This window comes from Triticum aestivum, chromosome 6B (assembly GCF_018294505.1).
Source record: "Triticum aestivum cultivar Chinese Spring chromosome 6B, IWGSC CS RefSeq v2.1, whole genome shotgun sequence".
Classification (NCBI taxonomy): domain Eukaryota; kingdom Viridiplantae; phylum Streptophyta; class Magnoliopsida; order Poales; family Poaceae; genus Triticum; species Triticum aestivum.
The window spans coordinates 10278500-10300814 of record NC_057810.1 but is presented as its reverse complement, the minus strand read 5'-3'; the positions used below and the strand labels follow the sequence as shown (position 1 = coordinate 10300814).

At 44.0% G+C, this 22315-nt stretch overlaps 2 protein-coding genes across 2 annotated transcripts; both read right to left on the bottom strand.

Moving 5' to 3' along the window:
• Positions 1-387: 387 nt before the first annotated feature.
• Positions 388-3514, bottom strand: LOC123138588 (uncharacterized). Its single transcript, XM_044558555.1, has 7 exons — positions 3364-3514; positions 2641-3026; positions 1561-1783; positions 1417-1485; positions 1241-1336; positions 809-1118; positions 388-713 (listed from the first exon to the last, which is right to left on the bottom strand). Exons 1-5 carry the CDS (start codon positions 3512-3514, stop codon positions 1275-1277), a joined length of 891 nt encoding a protein of 296 aa, XP_044414490.1. The 3' UTR covers positions 388-713; positions 809-1118; positions 1241-1274.
• A 4391-nt stretch (positions 3515-7905) lies between these two features.
• LOC123138587 (uncharacterized) lies at positions 7906-14394 on the bottom strand. Its single transcript, XM_044558554.1, has 2 exons — positions 14096-14394; positions 7906-9130 (listed from the first exon to the last, which is right to left on the bottom strand). Exons 1-2 carry the CDS (start codon positions 14392-14394, stop codon positions 7906-7908), a joined length of 1524 nt encoding a protein of 507 aa, XP_044414489.1.
• Positions 14395-22315: the final 7921 nt, after the last annotated feature.

Here is a 22315-nt window from a genome sequence, read left to right as displayed (position 1 = left end):
ACTACTAGGAAAACTGTTTTTAACGATGATATATGTGGTCGTTAAAGGTTGGATTGTGGTCGTTAAAGGCCAATAACGACCACAATCTGCTAGTCGTAGTAGGCTCCGTCGTTAAAAGTATAACGATCACATACCTTTCATGGTCGTTATTTTTATAACGACGGGATGGTGTGTCATCGTCAATCCCAAGGCAATAACGACCACTTCTGTCATCGCTAATAATGATGGATGGTGTGTCCATCCCAAGGCAATAACGACCACTTTTGTCGTCGCTAATAATGTTGTCATGTTGATCAAAGTATCATACCGACCACTCTCTTGGCACTTTTATATCCTTCAGAACCACTTATATTATAACATTCCTTCAACAATCACTTTGTGCCGCATCCAACATTTCAATATTAACATCCACATTAATATAGAAACAAAAGAATCTGAATTGAAAGGATCATAGCCTCTTTTATTAATACAAATACTAATATTCTGACATACAATTCTGAAATTAAAATATCTTGTAAGAAATTTGAGTGAAAAGCACTCCTTATATCACGAATGTACTTGATCATATCTATGTGGAAAACGAGACAACTAAAAAAGAAATTATTTATTAGTATTCAATAGAGGGACACCATCCTTGTTTGAATGGATATCATTCTTCACCAGCGATTAAAATGCCTCCTTATGCTTATATATATTCTGGTGGATCATCAGTCCTACAAAATATTGATTAGTTATGAAAGTCAGTCCATGTAAATAAATGGTCTCAATGTATAATGACAAATAAAACCAATGTGTGAGAACAAGTTACCTCATGAGAACTATCAGTTAGAGATCTACCAGACAGGATACGCTTAATTTCTGATACTTCTTGCACCATATTGTCAACTACACAAATGGTTCAAAATTAACAGGCAACATGAGAACTTTACCAAAAAAATCCTTGCTGAAGAAATGCTCCTTGACAAGCCATTCCCAGTCATCCTTTGGAATATCTTTAGGTACCCTTTTCATAGCCTCCTGCATAGTCTTGTTGGGTTTCACAAAGTGCCGGTGCAAGTCTCCACGCCAGTTGATTCAAAGTTTCTTGACATGGTCTAATATCTCATCTTTGTACACATCTATTGCAATGTTCTTGTCAATATTTTCAAACTTGTCCTAAATAGTTGTTCATAAAACAGTATCATAAATACATCAGTACAAAAATTCAGGTTATAATGCTAGAACTTTGAACCAAACATACCTTAATTGCATCAAATATATGTTTCCGAGCTGCGTCAGTAATATTGGACCATTCCCATGTCACCATCGTTGTTGGCATCAACTTCATCATTCCTAGCTGCAATATATTATGAGTTACTTAAAGACAATAAGCGTAGAAAAAATTCTTGGGACAGTATATGATACTTAGGAACTCACTTCCGGAGTCATCCGCATCCCAATTTGCAGTAAACAAGATTGGTGTACTAGTTGTCGCATCATTTCCATCTATGAAAACAAGCAACAACATTATATCATCCTTTAGTAGATAGCTTGAATAATATTTTTATGTTTGTGTAGTACCTTTTGCAGCTAACTTGTACTTTTTCCATAGTTCCTCATCTTGCAAATCAGGCCTGTGAGAAACCCTTTTCCTGCTGAAATCTGCTATTTGACTTGATTTCTCTGGCATGGTCCGCCTAGCAATACCTTGGTGTACCAGTCCAGACTTATTCAACTGTGAGTGGCATCTTTCCCGAGCTAATGTTGTCAAGTTTCCATACCTGTGCTGACTCATTGTGATACCCTATGCATATAGCGTTAGTTTGAAATGTGCAGAAAGGCTATACAAAGTACAATTGAATAAAATAAGAGAATGTTGATGTACTGAAATGAATTATTGAACGCTAAATCAAATAAAGTACATAACTACTTGTGTCACTGTTTATTAATAAGGTAAAATCAAAAATATGAAGCAAATCGATTACTACAGATTAAAAGTTGCATAAACTAGTGACATCATGTTGTTCTCTTTCTACGTGATGTTGTTGTCGAATTTTGAAGCAAGTCGTCTTCATCTACATTGTCAGGTTCAGCTTCAGCGGCTTCATCATCACTCTCTGCATGCATTTCTTCATCGCCTTCACCTTCAGAAACTGTTTGAGGGGTCCTCGCAACTTCACCAATGGTACCAAAAGGTATAATTTCTCAGAATTCCATACACTTTCAGGTGAGCAGAAACCAATCACAAGGATGAGAGTATGTGTTGCAGCATTTGATGCATGGACATCGAATTTCATTCTCCCTGCCTGCGTGACTGAACGCGTAGTCAAGGAAATTTTCTACCCCTTCTAAGTATTCATCATTTAATCGCTCATCCACTAGTCTCGTCCAGAACTTACTTGGAGCCATCTCCTAATATATATTACCGTTTTAGTACGTAGTTATCCTGCATTTATGGTATTCGATGTAAGGCATATCAGACTATCAAATAAATCATATTCTGTATGATCTATAGATTAATGGATTGTACTGAACATGGCATGTCAAAATTCTAAATCGTAATAAGCAAACAAATTCTGCCTACATACTTTGTAATCAGGATCAGCAACAGTGCATCAAGGTCCCGCAACAGAAGAAAACAGAGCAAGGAGGAATACGAACAAAGCAGCAGCGGAGTTGCGTTGGCGACCGGTGATGTGCAGGCAGCAGCGCGGGTGCACCGGGGTCGACGCTAACCAGCGATGTGCAGGCGGCAGGGCGGTTAGCGCCGGGGTCGAGGCGACCGGCAACGTGGAGGCGGCAGCCCGGGCGCGCCGGGGTCCAGGCCACCGGTGATGTGCTGGCGGCAGCGCGGGCGCACCGGGTCGAGGCTACCGGCGACGTGCAGGTAGCATCGCATACGCTCCGGGGTCGAGGCCACTGGCGAGGTGCGAGGTGCAGTGCGGAGAGGCCGAGAACAGAAGGAAGATGCGATCTATGGACTATGGAGGTGTCGTATTGAACAGGGCAGGGGAGGCGAGGAGAAAGAGGCGCAGGGAGATGAGATCCTGCCAGATTAAATAGTTAGTCCCTGTTACGGAGGGTTATCTACTGGAAATTGCCTGCAGTTTGCGCCAAAAAAGTTCAGCCGTCCCGCTCTCTTTGCTCGAGAACCACAAATATTTATTGCCTAGTTTTGTGCTACACACGAAACAGGGGAAAACTGACTGGTTCAGTTTCAGATAGAGAAGCACACAATTATTATTATTTTTCAGGATCAGAAGCACACAATTTTGACACAATGGATTCCTTTTCCTCTTTTCTTTTTTCTTACATCAAATACGCCAAGCAATGAACGGAACAACTCCTAGTTTTATAAGTTTCTCAACACTGCAAGCAACCGACTTGCTTTTGATGCAACAAATGCAGGCTTCATCAACTGCATCTGTACCGAGCATTTTGGGGAGGAGTCGCGCGCGGTGACCGGGAGAATTGTGTGGTTGAGCAGAGACGCCAGACGGAGATGGCTGGGCCTGGGCATGAACGAGCCTTCCATTGGGATGCTGTGCAAATATGAGGACCGGGAGGACTAACTAATTAATAGGATTAGGAGCAGATTAGATTAGTTGGGGCTGGAGAGATTTAGCGCCAATATTTGGAGAACCGGCCAACATTAGTTGGGATGTTTGCGGGGGAGAGATAAAGGAGAGAAGAGTTTTTCTTTTTGTTTTTGAACACAAGGAGAGGGAGTTTGTTAGAGTTGTACTATGTACATGCAAACCCCATAGCAGTAACGACCGCTCACCTAGCGACAGGCAGACCCGTGGTTGTTGAAGGTATTATACGTAGGTTGGTTTCCACCACACGGGGACTCCACTCGGGTGTTCAACGACCAAGAGTTTTTGGGCACCGTCGTTAATGCCTGTATTTGTAGTAGTGTACCTAAGACAGGACCCGCCGCCGGAGCCCTGGTTCGTCCCTGTGCGGCGCTCGCCTATGGGCCCTTGCCGCCGCACCCTCGCCTCCATCGTGTCCACTACCCGCGCCGACCTCTTTAAATATGCGGTGCCGATCGTCTCGCGCCACAATCTCCTCTTGGTGCGGCTCGAAGTGCTTGCCGAGACTGTCACGCCAAACCAGACCATCCTCCAGCTGGCGGTATGCGACGTGCTCGTTGGTACGTGCGACAGGCTCCCTCCTCTCAAGTTTAGTTCTAATTTCATAGATTGCAACTCGAACGGCTACGCCATTCTAACAGCTGCGGATTGTCATGAGCTGTCACCGTGGAGCAACACTTGGCCTTTCTTCAAAGTGGTAATCATCGGTTCTAGCTATGGTTTCCTCAAGTATGATCTTCATGTGTTCTCGTCGGACAAAGCGAGCTGGACCGTGAGCACCAATTGCTTCGGTGGTAATGCGCCACCAAAAGGCTACTGGTCATTTAGCGACGCCATTGTGCGTCGTGGCACGGCACACTGGCTATTATATTATGGAGAATGCTCATAGATCATTAATCTAAATGCCCAGACCGACCACATCTCCTTGACTAAGCTTCCTTCTACAATGAATTCCAAAGACAGGTGCCTTAGCCTAGCCATGAACGGGAAGCTATCGCTGCTTTGTATGTCACGGATACCTCCCGGACTAAATATATGGGAGCAACAAGAGAATCAAGAAAAAATGAACTATGTGTCACAATGGTTATGCACTAAGACAATCAAGTTAAAACAACCCAAGAAGGAGACTGACAGGACAGAGCTATGTTCTTTGAGAGAGAAGTGTGGTACATTGCTTATTGGTGACAACGACAACCGTGTTTTCACTGCAGACCTCGAAACAGGAACAATGGAGGAGGTGGAGGGTTGGCCTCGCCAGCACCTAATGTTCCCATGGGAGGCCATTGCCTTGGAGATTAATTGGCCTGGGATATTTGTTTCTCGGCTTACCAGGTACAGCTAGTTGGCCATTCTTAAGAAACTTTTTTGGTTTCCATTGTGAGGTATGCTAAAAAAAAGGATTGATGAACCTCCAATGTTGTTGTGCAAAAATTTTTTTGCACTTCAGTGCAAATAATGTATTAATTACGTTTTCTGTTTTGGTTAGGAACTCTACATGTACCCTCTCATCTCCTACTGGCCTGACTGTTCCAATGACGAAGAGGCAACAGAGGGAAAGAGGCAGCTGCCGGAAAGGTAAGGCTGGCGGTGGCATATAGAAGAAGACGAAGCATACAACTGACGTGTGGGTGTGCCGAGGCGGGAAAGGAGATAGCAACCTTGAAAACACGTTCAAGGACCACTGCATCAGGTGGGTTGTACCATCCAGCATGTTCGCCAAAGCACCCATGTAGGTATCACCCATTTCGTCTTGAGAGATTGCCCCTGTCGAGCTTCTTCTTCAAAGCTTCAGAATTTTGCTTTTGTATGTGGAGTAAGAAATGAATTTTTCAAAGAAAGCATGAGAAACTCAGGAACCTTTGTATATTTTGTTGGAATTCTGCCCACAGGATCGATCACATCAAATCACGATGAACACGCACACGCAAAACTTTTGCCAAAGGCACGTGTCGTGCCTCTCTTCTCTTTTTATTTTCTCCTTTTCTCTAGCACCAGTACAAATCTCACGTATACTACCTGCATATATATATGCAGCAACCGGACAGGTGCTACCGACCTCAACATCTCTAACTATGCTTGGACTCCTAATCTAATCTAATTACAACTAGGACTCTACCTCCCAGCGTACATTAGAACACATCCAGACTCCTAGCCGAACTCAGATTCACTACTAGCACGTAGACAACTACTACGTACAAGACTCTAACTCGTAAGCTAACAAACTCAAGATTACTCTAACATATTTTACATTTATTCGCTACTGGGTTCCCCTTGATGATAATTCGGTCGCCTACTCAAAATCACATTGCTGGTGCACAAATTACAGTGTCAAAAATTTAGTGTCTTGCCATAGAAATTATTTTTACCGGAGTTTGTAAGTTGTATATACGATACGGTCGAGGTAAGGTGGACGAGGATTAGTTTTTCTCCAAAAAAATCAAACATAGTTTTTACAAGACACGAAGAAAACTGAAAGAGAAATCTGGTGTAAATTAACATATGCGCCTTTAAATCAACTATATTGGTCTTATTCCATTCCGGGCAGAGTGTGGTTCATGTACAAAATTGTCCTCTATCATACATTACCGCTCATTATTTTTGCCCATAAGATACATGGTTGCTGCCCCAGATGCAACTAAGTACAAAGTTTCAGTGTTGTAGCAGCTTCACGTGTGAATTGGTGTAGACTGAATTGAGATATTCAATGTATGTTGTTGAAGAATGCATGAACGAGAGAGAAGTAATATTCAAGGTCAGGTCAACTGGTCAAGGGCAGGACACAACATTGTCAATATGATTTATGTGTACTACAAGCAAATGGAGCAGGGCCTGATGCAATGGTGAACCACTGCGTCAAAGAAAATTGAAACAGTGATAAAAAAAACTGAAAATTCACTGCCAAACATTTCGATTTTAGCAGCAGCATTTTCCTTATGCGCACGTGCCCCAGACGATAAGCCGCAGCTGGAAGATCAACGTCGCCATGGCAGACACATCAGCAGGAAGAGTTCACACGATTAACCCCGACAGGTTCCACTACATGGAGGAGCGTCAACCACGTTACATGCCACAACATATACATAACTGAAGAACCTACATACTACGTAGCAGGATAATTTGCGCGCCGACCACATCAAAATAGAAGAAGTTCCACACACTATATAGCCATGCCTGCCTCTGCAGAACAATCAATGTCATCTCAGTCAAACATTTGTAATGCTCACCCACAGAATAGCAAAATTTGTCTGATCCCCAAAAACAAACATTAACTCTGCTGTAGTGCAAATTATACGGAAAAAAAATATCCAAAGCTCAATCATCCCAGTATTATTAGACAAAATAATACAAACAGAGAACAACAATAAGAGAGCATTTAGTTTGTACTGTGGTGACATATTTTAGAGATTCTTGCTATATAAACTACATAAGATCGCTGTAGAAACTGAATGACCAGTGTGACTAGGCGCCTATGATCTGAGGCAAAAAAACAGAACATCGAGATTGTCAACTCAGTCCGGATTTACTTTGTGTGCCAAGCGCATATGAGAAGCTCAGAATACAATGCAAAAAAGTCTGGTCTCTCTACTGAAAGGTATGCTTTTGAAATATAAGAATAGACCATGCAGCATGTAACCTGAGTAACCAAGCAAATAAAAGATATACAAAAAGAAAAAATTACCTAAGTAGAGCACATTAGCAGATCTTGTATGATCACACTTCCAGATCCACTGCTTTCCACCCAACTCCCCTGACTACAAGCAAAAGAAGCCCAGAAACAAATGAAAATAAAGATAAGTTGAGTCAACGAAGAAGGCATATGTGCAAACTGCAAACCACTAGATAGTAGATACTCATGTAACTAGAGTATGGGAAACTAGCTCTTGTACAAAGGATAGTAAACGAAGCCACGTCTATTGCCAGGTCGGGAAAAATGAATGGTTGGACTTTTACGAGGGAGCTTGTACCACTTATGGCCAACAAACCGAAACAAAATATGCACAGGTTGGGAAACCTGACTTATCAAACAAGCATTATATAGTTATGTGCGAAACTAATGAACTAGTACTATGTTTGGATAAAAATTAAAGTGCATGTATAACAAATTGAGGATTATCACCCACCAAAAAAACGACTTGACAATTAGTATCAAGATCGCTCAAGATAAATTAAATCTTGCAAGGAAACATAGTGAATGAGAAAACCTAACAAGCTTTAAGCTTCTAGATGTGCCAGGTGGTAAACTATTCACATAGCAAATGGTATCACTATATTCTCTTACTACAGTTGTTGCCAGTTTCCAATTGTTAGAAACTCTCTGAGGAAAATATCATTACAAGCACAAAATCATAGTATTTAGCTTGTGCAATGTAGGCATGGGGCCCCTACCTGCAGTATAGAAATTTGTGTAGGGATAAAAGGTGGCGAAACATATGGTGTTTCCCTTAACAATACGTTTGATCTTCATAGTGTCAAGTTCGAGTGTGAAATTTCCAGTCGTCGTAGTGAGAACAATCACATTTGTGTCCTCGTCATAACCGACAAAAAATAAAGAATGCATTATCCTTGGAAATATCCCCTCTAGTGGAATGGTTTTCTGCAGCATCGCCCATTCGACAACACCATCACAATTAGATTTCCTCTCCCATAATTGGATGGTCAGGTCCAACAAAATGGCGAGGCCAAGTCCACCATCATCCATTCGTAAGATTTGAAAACACCCATCAGAAATATAGTTGCATGCCGGCTTCTCGATGAAACTGAGGCTCTGAATTTCGACATCAAGCACAAGTATATCACCTCTAGAAATCAACCAGCAAAGCTCATTCCCAACTAGGATGCTCGGCCTTAACAGAGAAATTGTACGTGATATCGCGGTCGAGAAAACACCTCCCCAAACACCAGATGCCGAGTCGTAGACAGAACAAAATGCCTGCGTATTGTATCCACCGCAGCAGACCAAAACCAATTTAAACGGGCTCGAGAAGCAATCTCCATGCACAGGCCCGTCAACGGCATCAGCGCACAACACCGCGCCATGCCACATACAGAAACTCTCTGTAAAGGCGTCGTCTAGTCCTGGTGGAAAAGCCACGTTGTGCTGTTGGCTAGTGAGGGGGTCCCACACGACGGCCTGGCGCACCTGCTCGTTGATTACAACAGCAAGGCCGTGGCGGCAGCCCATGTATTCTCCATGGTTGCTGTATGGTGTGCTTCTCTTGGGCAGGGAGAAGCAGTCCGCGGTGATACGGTCGGGCGAGTCCATGATGGAAGTGAAGCGGTCAGCATACCCTTCAAAGAAGCCGAGCAGAGGAGGCTTCCGGTGGTGCTTGCGGAAGCGTTTGCGGAACTGGGGATCGGAGAGGATGCTGCCCCAGCGCTTGCATACGGTAGATGCACGGGGGAGCGAGGACGGATTCGAGGGGAGGCGGAGGAGGATCTCGATGAGAAGGTTGTCGTCACCGAGCACCTCAGACACAGACACAGGGCCGGCTTGTAGCACGGAACGCCGCAGCCTCCTGCCGTCTACCCATGGCGGTCCCATATTTGGATCAACCCTGAAACAGCAACAGCCACCAACAAATGCAATCAATGGACTGATTTCTCCGATGCTTGGCTCCAGCACGCATATGCACATCCATGGAGCCAGCATGCATATATAGCGCAAAAATAAAGAGGGAGAGGATCTGGATGGGGAATCTTACCCTTGGCCTTGGGGAATCTCAGCATCATCTGGATCCATCCTTTCTCCTCTCTCTCCACTGCTGCAGGTAGCAGGGGAGGAAATCTGGCTGGCTAGGGTTTACTAACAAGCGAAAATTAACAAGAAACGAAAAGGGAATAGCTACTGCGTAGAATTGGATGGAGAAGGAGAGGAAGAAGAAAGGGCGGCCTGATTTGTAAGCAGAGCCTGCCCTGTAACATTGGCCCATCCAAGCCCAGCCTAATCTGTTCCTAAACTGAAAAAGAGCCCATGTACTCATCATAGTTTCATAATTTCATAATTCGTCTTCTGAAATTCACCTAAAAAAAATCGTCTTCTGAAAAATTAATACAGTATCACCTTCGTTCTGCTAAAACAGAAAATTCACTTCGTGTGTTTCTCAAAAAGAGAACAAAAAGGAAACATGTGTGCTTTTAGAATTTTGCATGGCTTTTTGTGTGCTAGTAATAAATAAACTGTCTGGATGGATGTGCGTACGTTTGGTTCACAAAGATAGCAAAGCAATCAAGAATTTATGAACGGTGAAAGCGGGTCTCAATTCCGATGTTCGGTTCAAACATTATGATTTTTCTAAAATCATAAAATTCGAGTTAAATGCGTTCACACTTGGTCGCGTGCGTGCTTTTCACAAATTTTTCAAAGGAGTGTCTACATCTCAGTCGACTGAGACTTAGTTAAGTCTCAGTCGCTGACGTCAGCACCATCGGCCCTAGGCCTGTTTGGCGGCTGGTGCTGTTTCGTTGTCTGCTAGCTCGTTATCTTCACGTCTTGGGCTCGGCTTGCCCCATGTGACTTGTTTTCTTCTTACCGATTTAATTTTCTTCTCTACTCTGCCACAGGTACAAATACACGGCTAGCAAACTTGCTGGCTCCTGGGAGAAATACTTCGGCCTATTCAACAAGTGGAAAATGGAGAGATGAAAAACAATGGAGAAAACACTATAGAAATAATTTAAAATAAAAAAGCATAAAATAAAAGGATAATAGTTATGTGTGGGCAACTAGCCCAGCGCACACCCTAGCTACGGGTTTAAATATTTTCTGTTTTAGTTAGAAAAATGAATTATACTAAAAAAGTTGGAACATGAATATTTTTGATTTTTTTTTCCTTTCCTTTCTTTTGTTTCTCTATTTTCTTACTTCATTGTTTTTTTATTTTATCTACTCCTAGGGGTAGTTGCCTCCCGTTTCTTTTTTCTTTTGCCTTTACTCTTATTTTCTTCTTTCTTGTTTCTACTTTATTTCTTTCAAGAAATATCTATATTTATTGAATAATACATGATTTTTTAAATAGGCTAGCAGTTTTTAAAAGGTGTATTTCATGAACACCTGTCAAATTTCATGGTTGTTTTAAGTCTTATTTCTTTTTTCTTTTCTTTTTGTTCCTGAAAAAATAAGTGCAAAGTGTTAACCCAATTTTAAAAGAAATTTGTATTTTAAGAAAATATATTCATTATACATTGGTATTTGTAAATAAATTCAATCAATAATTAGACATGCAACTACCGCCCTCACCTCAACAAAACGCCATTAAGTTGCAGTCGCATAGAAGAAATACAATTGCAATAGGATGGACGACATACAATTGAAATGTGACATCTGTAGTTGTTCCTAGTGGCAGACATGCAACTATCCCCTCGCCACAAAACACCACAAAATTGCAACCGGAGGCGACACTTGTAGTTGCATGTCTAGTGGCAGACATGCAACTTCCACAGCCCCTCCCCGATAAAACACAACGGAGTTGCAATTGCGTTGAAGAATACAATTGCAGTCGGGGGCGACACTTGCAGTTACATGCTTAGTACAAGACATGCAACTGCCCCCTCACCTGACAAAACACCACTAAGTTGCAATCGCATTGAAGACATGCAGTTTGCAGTCGGAGGGAGACACTTGCAGTTGCGTGCCTAGTGCCTGACATGCAACTTCCTTCCCTCGACAAAACACTGGTAAGTTGTAGTCGTGTTGAAGACATGCATTTGCAGTCAGGGCGACACTTGCAACCGCGTTGAAGACATGCAGTTGCATACGGTGGCGACACCTGCAGTTACATGCTTAGTGGAAAACATGCAACTGGCCCGCTCCTCCGAGAAAACACCACTAAGTTGCAACCACCTTCAAGACATGCAGTTGCAGTCGTGTGCAACACTTGCAGTTGCGTGCCTAGTGCTTGACATGCAACTTCCTTACCCTCGACAAAACACCGGTAAGTTGCATTCGCATTGAAGACATGCAGTTGCATTCAGGGCGACACTTGTAGTTGCGTGCCTAGTGGCAGACATGAAAGTGCTCCCTCCCCGGACAAAAACACCATAGAGATGCAGTCACGTTGATGACACACGGTTCCAGATGGGACGACACTTGTAGTTGTGTGCCTAGTGGTAGTAATGCAACTGCCTCCCTTCCCCGACCGACAAACACCACATAGTTGCAGTCAAGGGCGACACTTGCAGTTGCATACCTGGTGACAAACATGCAACTGCCCCTCCCACATTAGAAAAATAGAGTTGCAATCGAGGGTGACACTTGCAGTTGCATGCCTGATGGCAGACATGCAGTTGACCCTCCTAACAAAATAGCACAGAGTTACAGCCAGGCCCAACACTTGCAGTTGCGTTCTTAATAACGGACATGCAATCCCCCCCTAGTTTTTTAATAAAAAATGGTACAAAAATGTTTTAAGAACAATAGAAAAGCAAGAGAAGGTTGAAAATACAAAATGCAAAAATAAAAATCATCGTCACAAGAAACATAGACAAAAAAAAGTCCACACTTACAAAACAAACACAAAATATAATGATGATAGAAAATGATTTCTCCCGATAGTTCTCAACTGATTCCCCTCCCTCTTCCGACGGTATGTTTTCCCCGCTGAAAAATTGCAGCCTAAAAAACAAAAGGGGAAATCCCAAAACTAGACAAAAAAAAATAACCGCTAAAGGTCAGCCCATACCGCATACCCGGCCGACACTAGAGAAACAAAAAACAAAGAAGAAAACGAAACAGGTTGGTCGCGCACCTAAAACATTTCAATTTAATACAAAGAGTTGATTGGGACTTGGCTAAAACTTAGTTAACAATCCGGTATAAACCCAAAAATGGAAAATAAAATAAAAAATAAAAATAAAAATGTAATAATAATAATAATTTACAAGGCTTGTAAGCTAAATGCATCATACTGCTCCTAATACCGACACTTCATTCTATATATATGTCCGTTCCCTCTTGTGGGAAAGAACAAGAAAATAGAAGCTGACCCCGGCAGAATAAAACCCAACAAACAAAGTAAAAAATTGTCTTTTCTAGCCCACCGTCCAAAGCCTGCCCCAACACACAAAAGAACAGAACAAAAACGCAGCCCACCCAGTTCGTCCCTTACGTGGGCTCGTTTACAAGTCAACAGGGCTGCACACATCATAAAGCAACATAAAAATCTAACGGTAAAGAGATTCGACTGAGTCTTCATAAAAATTCAGTCGACTGAGTTTTAGCGCAACCAATTTTTTAAAAACGTTGTATGGTCTTTGTCTTTTTCTTACTAGGAGAACACAATATTTTTATACTTTGTTTGATTAGGACAAAAACACACTAAAAGGGAAGGCGGCCATGGAGTGCTACCGAGCAGGTGCTACCGAGCCAACGGCTGCTCGGTAGACACGTCCAAAAAACAACGCCCAGGTACTCATACTTTCATACTTCGTCGTCTCAAAATGGAAACAGTTTCAGCTTCGTTCTACTTTTCTTTTTTAGAAAAGGAGGAACCACCCTGGGCCTCTGCATCTGAGTGATGCATGTGGTCATATTATTTATTATTCATAAAGACCTTACAAAGTAATACAACAGTAAGCCCAAGGCCACCATCTAGACGACACATGTCGTTACTCCTATCCTCTTGAAGAAGGGGTGACGAATGTCCAGGCCAAATAACAAACAGACATCGCACGAAAGCCTAACATCTAACACCGGATGCCCCATCCAAGCCACATAAGCATTATGCGAGACTGGGTAACACTCCGGTCCGGCGCACTCTTAGTGAGTACCACACACACACACACGCTACAAAGGGCCGTCACCTCCGACTTCCTTCGATCCATCCTCAAAGCATGTACTGACGCATCGACCTTGTCAGGCCTCTCTGCCATCGACGCCACCACAACGGCAGACAACGTCGACCTCCTGCGCGTGTCCCTTGCCACACATCTGACGCCAAGCCTCCACTACTCCATGACGTCGAGAACCGCCGCCATGAATATGTAGAAAGAAACACCACTCCACCGCAGATGTCATCTGCCGGTCCCTCGAGTCCGAGTGCATCTCCAAGAATGCCGCCCCCAAGGGGGTAACGACACATGAATATCGCCGTCATCCGATCAACTGATTTAGGGTTTCCCCCGGAGGTATTGGGTGGGGTTGGGAGCTTCAACTCGATGTTGCCTTCATGAAGGAAACCATGATAAGGGCATCGTCATCACCGGCTCCGACCAATGACCGAAGACCAAGTTTTCACCCGGATCCGTCCCAAGAAATCCACTCGACCGCCTTCAAAGCCCCAGATCTAGCCGCCTAGATCCGACGACCAACCGCAACAGCAGTACCACTGTAGGAGCCCTGGCGCACTGGCCACTGCCTGCATGTGCCACCATTGGAGCCTGTGATGAGGGCTCCCACCCCACCTCGCCAAACCGCGAGAGCCGCCGAGATGATCCCGCACGCTCATCACCGTCTCTGGTCTAAACCAATATGTGGCAAAACCACGAGATCGCCGATGCAGATCTGCCTTGGATAGGGACTGCACCACGCTATGCTGCCGCAGGAAGCCCGAGCTTCACCCGACGCCACCTTCCAGGGCCGCAGCCCCGGGATCCAACCACCGCCGACAGGACACGCCGCCCATGTGCAGCATGCCGGAGGAGCCCCCCTCCCCCTGATCCAGATCTTAACCGAGAAGCTCACCACGGCCGCCCCGCGCCGGCACGCCCCACCTGGCCGCGAATCTGCAGCCACCCGCACCTCCGTGCCAGAGAGCCGCCATCTGGCCGCCTCGGACATAGCCGCGCCGTGCCGTGCCGCGCCGCCCTGCATAGCTGCACGCATCCCGACGAGGGCGCTGTCCCGTGCCAGCTCCACAGCGCGCCGAAGGGAGGAGGGCCCGCCGCCACAGGCGTCGGCCGGGCTTTGCTCGACAACGGGGAGGGGAGGGGATGTGGAAGGGTTAGAGGCGGCGGCGCGTGGGTCCCCCCCCCCCCCACCGCTCGTGGGAGCGGGCTGGGCGAGACGTGAATCTATGCTATTTAACAAAAAATAAATAAAAAGAAAAAAGAAAAATTAGAACAGTTTCGTAATAAAAGATTGATGCTTGCCCTAAGGAAAAAAAAATCACATTCGGTCTACAATTGTCTCGAAAAAAACTCCGGTTTACTAAAAATATATTTCACTTTATGTTTTATTCAAAACGGAACACAAAGGAAATATGTGTGCTTTTTTTTATTTTGTTGCTGATGATCTTTGTGTGCTAGTAATAAATAAAGTGTAATAAACTGTCTGGATGGAATGTATGTATGTTTGGTTAACAAAGACAGCGAAGCAGCCGAGAATTGATCATCAGCAGAAATCCGAATTGATCTAAATGCAGCCATGGGTATTGGGGGAGCAACTAATTAACGAGAGCTCCTTCGGGAGCCTCGCAACGATCAGCGCCACTTGACGCGCTATCATTCATTCCCCACGTGTCGCGCTTTGGACACTCCCTCCGGATTTTGTTTTTTTATTTTTCTGTACGCGTTTTCGACTTTTAAAACGGTTTTTTTCTTCAGTTTTTTTTGACGTTTTGGTTTTCGACCGGTCTTCCCTAGCTTTTCGACCAATTGTTTTTTGAAAAAAAAAACAATTTTGCGCAAAAAAACGCATTTTTTTTTGCGGGAGTCACGGTTTTGTTTTCGCGAGAGGCATGGACGTGCCTCTTGGAAACGAAAAAAAAACCTGTTTTCTGTTTTTTTTCCTTTCAGGAGAGGCACGGTTTTGCTTCCGCGAGAGGCACGGTTGTGCTTTCGCGAGTCCGCCGGCCCGAACGAGAGGCTCTTTAAGGAAGTAGTCCCATCACTCTCGGGCCCGGCACCAACCAAGCAAGACCGCTCCAAACTAAATCACAGTAGAAGTTTCCACCGGGGATCCAGCTTTGCAGGCTTCCAATTGCCGTGCCTCCTCGGAAACGAAAAAAACATGTTCTCTATTCTTTTTCTTTCACGAGAGGCACGGTTTTGCTTCTGCGAGAGGCACTGTTGTGCTTTCGCGAGAGGCACGGGCGTGCCTCTTTCGGAAAGAGGAAAAAACATGTTTTCTGTTTTTCTTTCTTTCGCGAGAGGCACGGTTTTGCTTTCGTGAGATGCACGGTTGTGATTTCGTCAGAGGCACAATCAGTAGCAGAAATCCAAAGCCGGAATACACCAAAAGAAATGCCAACAAAGATCACGTTGTTGGGCTTTGCTTGACCAAATCAGCTTGCTCACAAGACATGAAGCAAATGAATCACACACAGCATAGCAATTAACTGAAAGATTCCAAAGCAACTAGCAAGACACTAACCAAACTGATAACTTGGCTACCGGCTGCAGATATTAGGGAATAATACCACAGACAAGTTTGCAAATGAAGTACACAACTAGATCCTACTAGCCCACATCACCACGGTACACATGGAACAACTGGACGTGGATTTTTAGAGCACCTGCACCCCGGCCCTGCAATCCTAGCTCTTCAATATCGCTTTAAGATCCGTGCGATACAACTAACTTTCTGTATGAAATTTTGTCTTTTTTGTCTCTCTTATATAAAACATATCTTAAAGTTCAAACCTTTGCAGCGTGGCAAAGCTTTCTAACTAGAATTTAGGATAAATCTTTCAGAATATTTTGTCCGACATAAATACTAGAAATATGATTTTTTTTAATCAGAATAAAACTTATTTTGTATACTTATGTTTGACAAAAAAATCTGAAAGATTTATCCTAGATTCTAGTTAGAAAACGTTGCGACGCTGCATAGGTTTGAACTTCAAGATATATTCTATGTGGGAGAAACAAAAAAGAGAAATGTGCTTATATGAATAGAGATGCAGAAAATGAAGGGTTAGATAGAAAGGGCCTGGGTGCAGGTGCTCTATTATGTATTTCCCTGGAACAACTAAGATACTAAAGAGTGTCAATTTCAGCGTCAGATCAATGTCAGAGGCCACGGCAAACAAACAAGGTAGAACCTACAGCAGATAGTTAATTCCACGTCTTAGCAACTCCAAGAGAACTCCTGATGCCTGCACAACGATTGATTTCATCAGTCAAAACCAATTTTAACAGGCACACTTGCTGAAATGCCGATCAAGTTATATCGTCTCACGATTGTGCATGATTGCCACAATAACGATCAACTCATATTTCCAGACATATTATACAGTAATATCCTAAGATGAATCATCTTGGCATCATTAGGGAAAACAAACATCGCCCCAACAATCTAAAAACAACTAATCTGTGGTTGGTAGTACTACTACACACCTTGAACCATTTAACTAATACGTTCTCAAACACACTGTTCTGCTGCACAAGTACATATGATCGCGGCATAAATTAGAAGATCATCGACTCAATGCCTCCATCAGAGTCAAATACTAATATTCTTAATTATCTAGTCATTCGAGATTTACTTCATGCATCAAGTGCATATGAGAGCTTCATGAACTACAAAGTAGAATGGTCACGTATCTAACTCATTGGTATGCTTTTTCTGGAATACAATGAAAGGAAGTACCAGTTAGAAATCACCAAATTCAAGCCATAGAGAGGTGAAATCTATGTTGCACTCTAGTATGTGCCTTCGTTAAGAAGTCCGCTAGCTATAACTCGAAAGGCACATATTGAAGAGCAATAACATGATCCTGCACAGCGGCGCGGACATAATAAGCATCAACACCAATATGTTTAGTAAGCTCATGTTTCACGGGGTCCTGCGCAATACTGATAGCACCTGTACTGTCGGACAAGAGGGTGGTAGGTGTAGTAAGAGAAACAACAAAATCCTCCAGTAGCCATCGTAACCAAGTCACCTCTGTCGTCAGAAGAGCCATAGCTCTCAACTCGGCCTCTGCACTTGAACAAGAAACAACAGTCTGTTTCTTTGTCTTCCAGGCAATGAGAGAACCACCATGAAAAACACAGTAAGCAGAAAGTGAACAATAATCCGAAGGATCACTGGCCCACGTAGCATCTAAATAGCCCCGGAGCTCTAACAAGCAAAAGAGATTATGAGAGATCGCGCCACGAAGATATCGTAGAACACAAAGAAGGTGACTATAATGAATTGAAGTGGGTGCGGAAACAAATTGACATAGAATATGGACAGGGTAGGAGATATTCGGACGAGTCGCAGCAAGATATACAAGACTCCCAACAAGATGACAATAACGCGTCGGATCAGACAAAATCTCACCATTAGAAGCGTGAAGGTTAACACTGAGCTCCATAGGAGTCTCAGCAGTGCGCTCATCACTAAGAGTCGCACGAGCAAAAAGATCCTGGATATACTTTTCTTGAGAAATAGAAAAGCCATCAGAGGTGGAGGAAACCTCAATCCCAAGAAAGTAATGAAGGGGACCAATATCAGACATAAGAAGCTGCTCACTAAGACTGGCCTTTACAAAGGCAATGTACTCAGAATCGTCACCAATGATGATCATGTCATCAACATATAGAAGGAGAAAAGTGCGACCACGAGCAGAAAGGTGGACAAACAACGCTGGATCATGAGCACTGAGCAAAAAATCAGTTGCTGTGATGACAGAGGCAAAACGCTCAAACCAAGCATGGGGGGCTTGCTTAAGGCCATATAGGGAGCGACGAAGGAAATGAATACCCAGGTGGTGGCTTCATATATATACTTCCTCACGCAACTCACCATTAAGAAAGGCGTTCTTAACATCAAGCTGAGACACGGACCAGTGGCGAACAGAGGCCATAGCGAGAAGTGTGCGGATAGTGGTCATATGGGCCAGTGGAGCAAAAGTCTCATCGTAATCACGACCATGCTCCTGCTGAAAGCCACGAGACACAAGACGAGCTTTATAATGCTCAAGAGAACCATCAGAGCGAGTCTTAATCTTATAGGCCCACTTACAAGTGATGGGACAAACATGGGGTGGAAGAGAAACCAGGTCCCACGTGCCGGTGCGCTCAAGAGCAGCAATCTCCTCTGCCGTCGCAAACCGCCATTCAGGATGAATAATAGCATCTCGATAAGAAGTCGGCTCAAGAACGGTCGAAAGACCATAGCGAGAAGGAGAATACCAGTCAGCGGGTAGACAAGGCCGAGAGCGTGGACCATAAGTCGGTTGAGAGGAGGAAGACGACACACTAGAAGAAGAGGGTGCATCGGTAGACTCATACATAACACGTGAACGACGAGTACAATGGAAAGGAAAGGAGGGAAGAGGTGGAGATGGGGAAGGTATCGGTGATGAAGGTGGGGAAGGGGAAGGTATCGGTGATGAGGTGGAGAGTCATGCGATGAGGAAGGAGAAGAAACCGTAGCAGAGGACGGCATCGGATCTGCAACAGCGGGAGGAGGAGTAGTAATATTGGGCACAGAGGGAGGTGTGTTCGGAAATTTAAGAAAAGAGATGTCATCTGTGGAAAAGACCGAGGAGGATGGACGCGGATAGAAGGGACGAGAGTCATCAAAGGTCACATCCCAGGAAATACACATCCGGTGACCGACAAGATCCCAACACAGGTAGCCCTTATGATCATCACAGTATCCAAGAAAAACACACTCAGCAGACTAAGCGATCAGTTTGGTGCGTTCATGAGGGGCAAGCAAAACATAGCAAACGCAACCAAACAAACGAAGGGCCGAATAATCGGGAGAACGACCAGAAAAACGTTCAAGAGGAATACCACCCTTTAGAGCAGAGGCGGCGATCATCATCGCACGTGCCGTCTCAAGAAGGTGACGATGCTTGCGCTCAGCCACACCATTCTGAGCATGAGCACCAGGGCAAGAGAACTGAGCAAGAGTACCCTGGTCAACAAGGAATCCTCACAGCGCATGGGACATATACTCACCAGCTGAATCTGCACGAAATACATGAATAGGAGTGAAAAACTGGATATGAACCATGGCAGCAATTTATGGCCAGCATCTTTGACATGCAGTGTGAAGAAGCACAACTACCACTTGAGGCAGTTATACATGAATCCCAAAGTGAAAGAATACTTGGAAACACACCACTCCAAGTTATGGGCCAGAAGCCAATTCAGTGAAGTGAGCAAAGTTGACTATGTGCACAATAATCTAGCAGAGTCTTTCAACTCAACGATCCGGAAACTAAAGGGTCATTATGTGGTGGATTTGCTTGACGGGATAAGGATAGAATACATGCAGAAATTTCATTATCGTGCAGGAATAGCCGAGGCAAAATTCATGGGCCACATTATCATCCCTGCCGTGATGAATGAACTGAAGCAGAAGACAACAGGCTTGGAAATGAACACGACACTTTGCTCGGGTACCACAGCAGAGATATCATATTTGGATAAAGAGAAGAGCGAATGGAGATATCCAGTGGATTTAGAAGCTAGAACTTGCAGTTGCAGGCAATGGCAGATAACTGGGTTGCCATGCATTCATGCCTTGTTTTTCATCACTTCTCTCCCAGGTCCAGCAGGGAACATACAGCAGTATGTGCATGATTACTACTCTATTGCAAGGTTCAAAGCCACATATGCTTATGCCTTGCCTGCTATGGAGGGAAAACAACAATGGGACATGGTGGACCCTGGATTCAAGCTTTGCGCTCCAGTTTTGAAGAGAGCAGCAGGTAGACCAAGGAAGAGTCGAATCAGACCTCGCAGCGAAGGAGCTGGACTTGGAGCGAGGAAGCATAAGTGCACAAGATGTGGTGGGTCTGGTCATTTCGGTAAGTATTGTGATAACACAGTAGATCCAGCGTTCGGAGAGAGTTTCGATGAAGGCTTCGATGAAAATGTTGGTCAGCAGCCGTTTGCCTCAACAGATGATGAAAATGATGGTCAACAGCCGATTGCATTAGATGAGGATTTTTACGAGGTTCCAAATGATGATGGTCAACAGCCGCATGATTTTGACGATGATCCAAAATATCCTCCAAATAATGATTCAAGTGAGGCTCCAAATGGTGATCCAAGTGAGGCTCTAAATGGTGATCATGGTGATCCAAGTTAGGCTCCAAATGATGATCCAAGTGAGGCTCCAAATGATGATCCAAGTGAGGCTCCAAATGGTGACCAACCTTCTGTTGTTGTGAGTTCTGCTAGGTATGTAAATCTTGCAAGGGTCAAATACTACTGTACATCTATCATTTGACACGATCTCATTACCGTTTATGTTTGGACCCTTTATGTTTTGCACAGCTCTATGGTAGGTTTGAAGAAGACGCGCAAGGTACCGACAACCAAGAGAAGAAGAGAAGAAACAATGAGCACAAGGTGCACGAGGAGCAAAGTGATGGCAAGAAGCTCAAGGAACAGACAGAAGCCCCAACGCTATCTATGAACAATTATGAAACATTATGAATAAGGAATGATGTTGTATTATGAAACATTTATCACTTGACATGTTGTATTTCTGTTGGATGATGTTGGACCTATGTTAGAAGTATGTTTAACATGATGTTTAAATATCTGTTGGATGATGTTTGAATGAGCACATGGTTTTTCCTTTTTTTTGATTTTTTTGAATTTTGTTTTGCTCATTTAAATTCTGGTCAAACCTAACTTTGACCAAGATTTAAGCAAGTCTAAAACATCAAAATGAAAAACTAAGCCTGGATACTTCTTAGTCAATCCAAAATGAAGTTGTGCTGAGGTTTTTGAAATTTTCATGAAAGATGTGCTAAAAAGAGGGGTCCAAAGGTAGGGTAAACGGCCTCATTTCTAAGCAAGGTTTTTTTCGACCTTATCTAAATCAGCTAAATAACTTTCCTACACATATATTCTATATGTACAGACTATGTGTGCTGGTTTTTCCATTTTTTGATTTTTTGTAAATTTGTTTTTCTCATTTGAATTCTGGTCAAACTTAACTTTGACCAAGATTTAAACAAGTGTAAAACATCAAAATGAAAAACTAAGCCTGGATCCTTCTTAGTCACTCCAAAATGAAGTTGTGGTGAGTTTTTTGAAATTTTCATGTTCATTTCCCCAAAACACTTCTCTTCACTTCATACAAGAGAGTTTGAGATACTCGAGATATCATACAATACACATGAACTTATCATTTAAATGTATGTAAAGCTTGTTTATCAACTTAAATCGTTAGTATATGACATAAGAAGACTATGTGCGCAGGTTTTTCATTTTTCTGTTTTTTATTTAATTTATTATGCTCATTTGAAATCTGGTCAAACATAGCTTTGACTGCTCCAAACCCCCCGCTAACCCTAGCGCTGAATAAGGACCGTTCGTCTAACCCTAGCGGCGATCAAGGGCCGTCGATCTAACCCTTCTAGAAGGAATCTGCGGGGAGGAGGGGGGCGATCCGCGAGATGCAATCTGATTGGCTGGGAGATTGTTTTTTTAACAAATATCGGGCGCGCTGGATGGACCGTTGGGCCGTCTCGTTGTCTGGGCCTGAGACCGCAGTAAATAGGCCGTCTCAGCCTTTCCAGACCTTGCATGCATGGAGGCGGCTACGTGGGTTTGCGCATGCGCGGGAGGCGGCGACGTGCATGCATGCGAGTGAGGCAAGCGAGGCGCGCTAGGCGAGCTAGGTGGTTCAGGGCAGTGGTTCAGGGCAGCGATTCACATGCACTGCCCGGTCAAAGATGCATCGTTTTTGTGCAAAAATTTAAGTGTGCAAAACGTAACGGATACACACACGCGTCCGGATTCACACACGCACCGTTCTCGGTGCCTCTCTTCCTCTCCCATCCACAAGCCAGATCCGATCCTCTCCAACTTCAAACACCCAAGCGACCGAGCCCTCCCCAAGC

Bases quoted from the DNA above. Each gene is read 5' to 3' on its own strand.
- LOC123138588 (XM_044558555.1), bottom strand. From the start codon at position 3,514: ATGGAAGGCTCGTTCATGCCCAGGCCCAGCCATCTCCGTCTGGCGTCT. The intron at 1,784-2,640 runs GTTCGTATTCCT...CTATATGCATAG, and splicing joins CGCAACTCCGCTGCTGCTTT to GGTATCACAATGAGTCAGCA. The intron at 1,337-1,416 runs GTGAGTTCCTAA...AATATATTGCAG, and splicing joins GGATGCGGATGACTCCGGAA to CTAGGAATGATGAAGTTGAT.
- LOC123138587 (XM_044558554.1), bottom strand. From the start codon at position 14,394: ATGCGTGCAGCTATGCAGGGCGGCGCGGCACGGCACGGCGCGGCTATG. The intron at 9,131-14,095 runs GTGCAGTCCCTA...TTGCTGTTTCAG, and splicing joins TCCTGCGGCAGCATAGCGTG to GGTTGATCCAAATATGGGAC.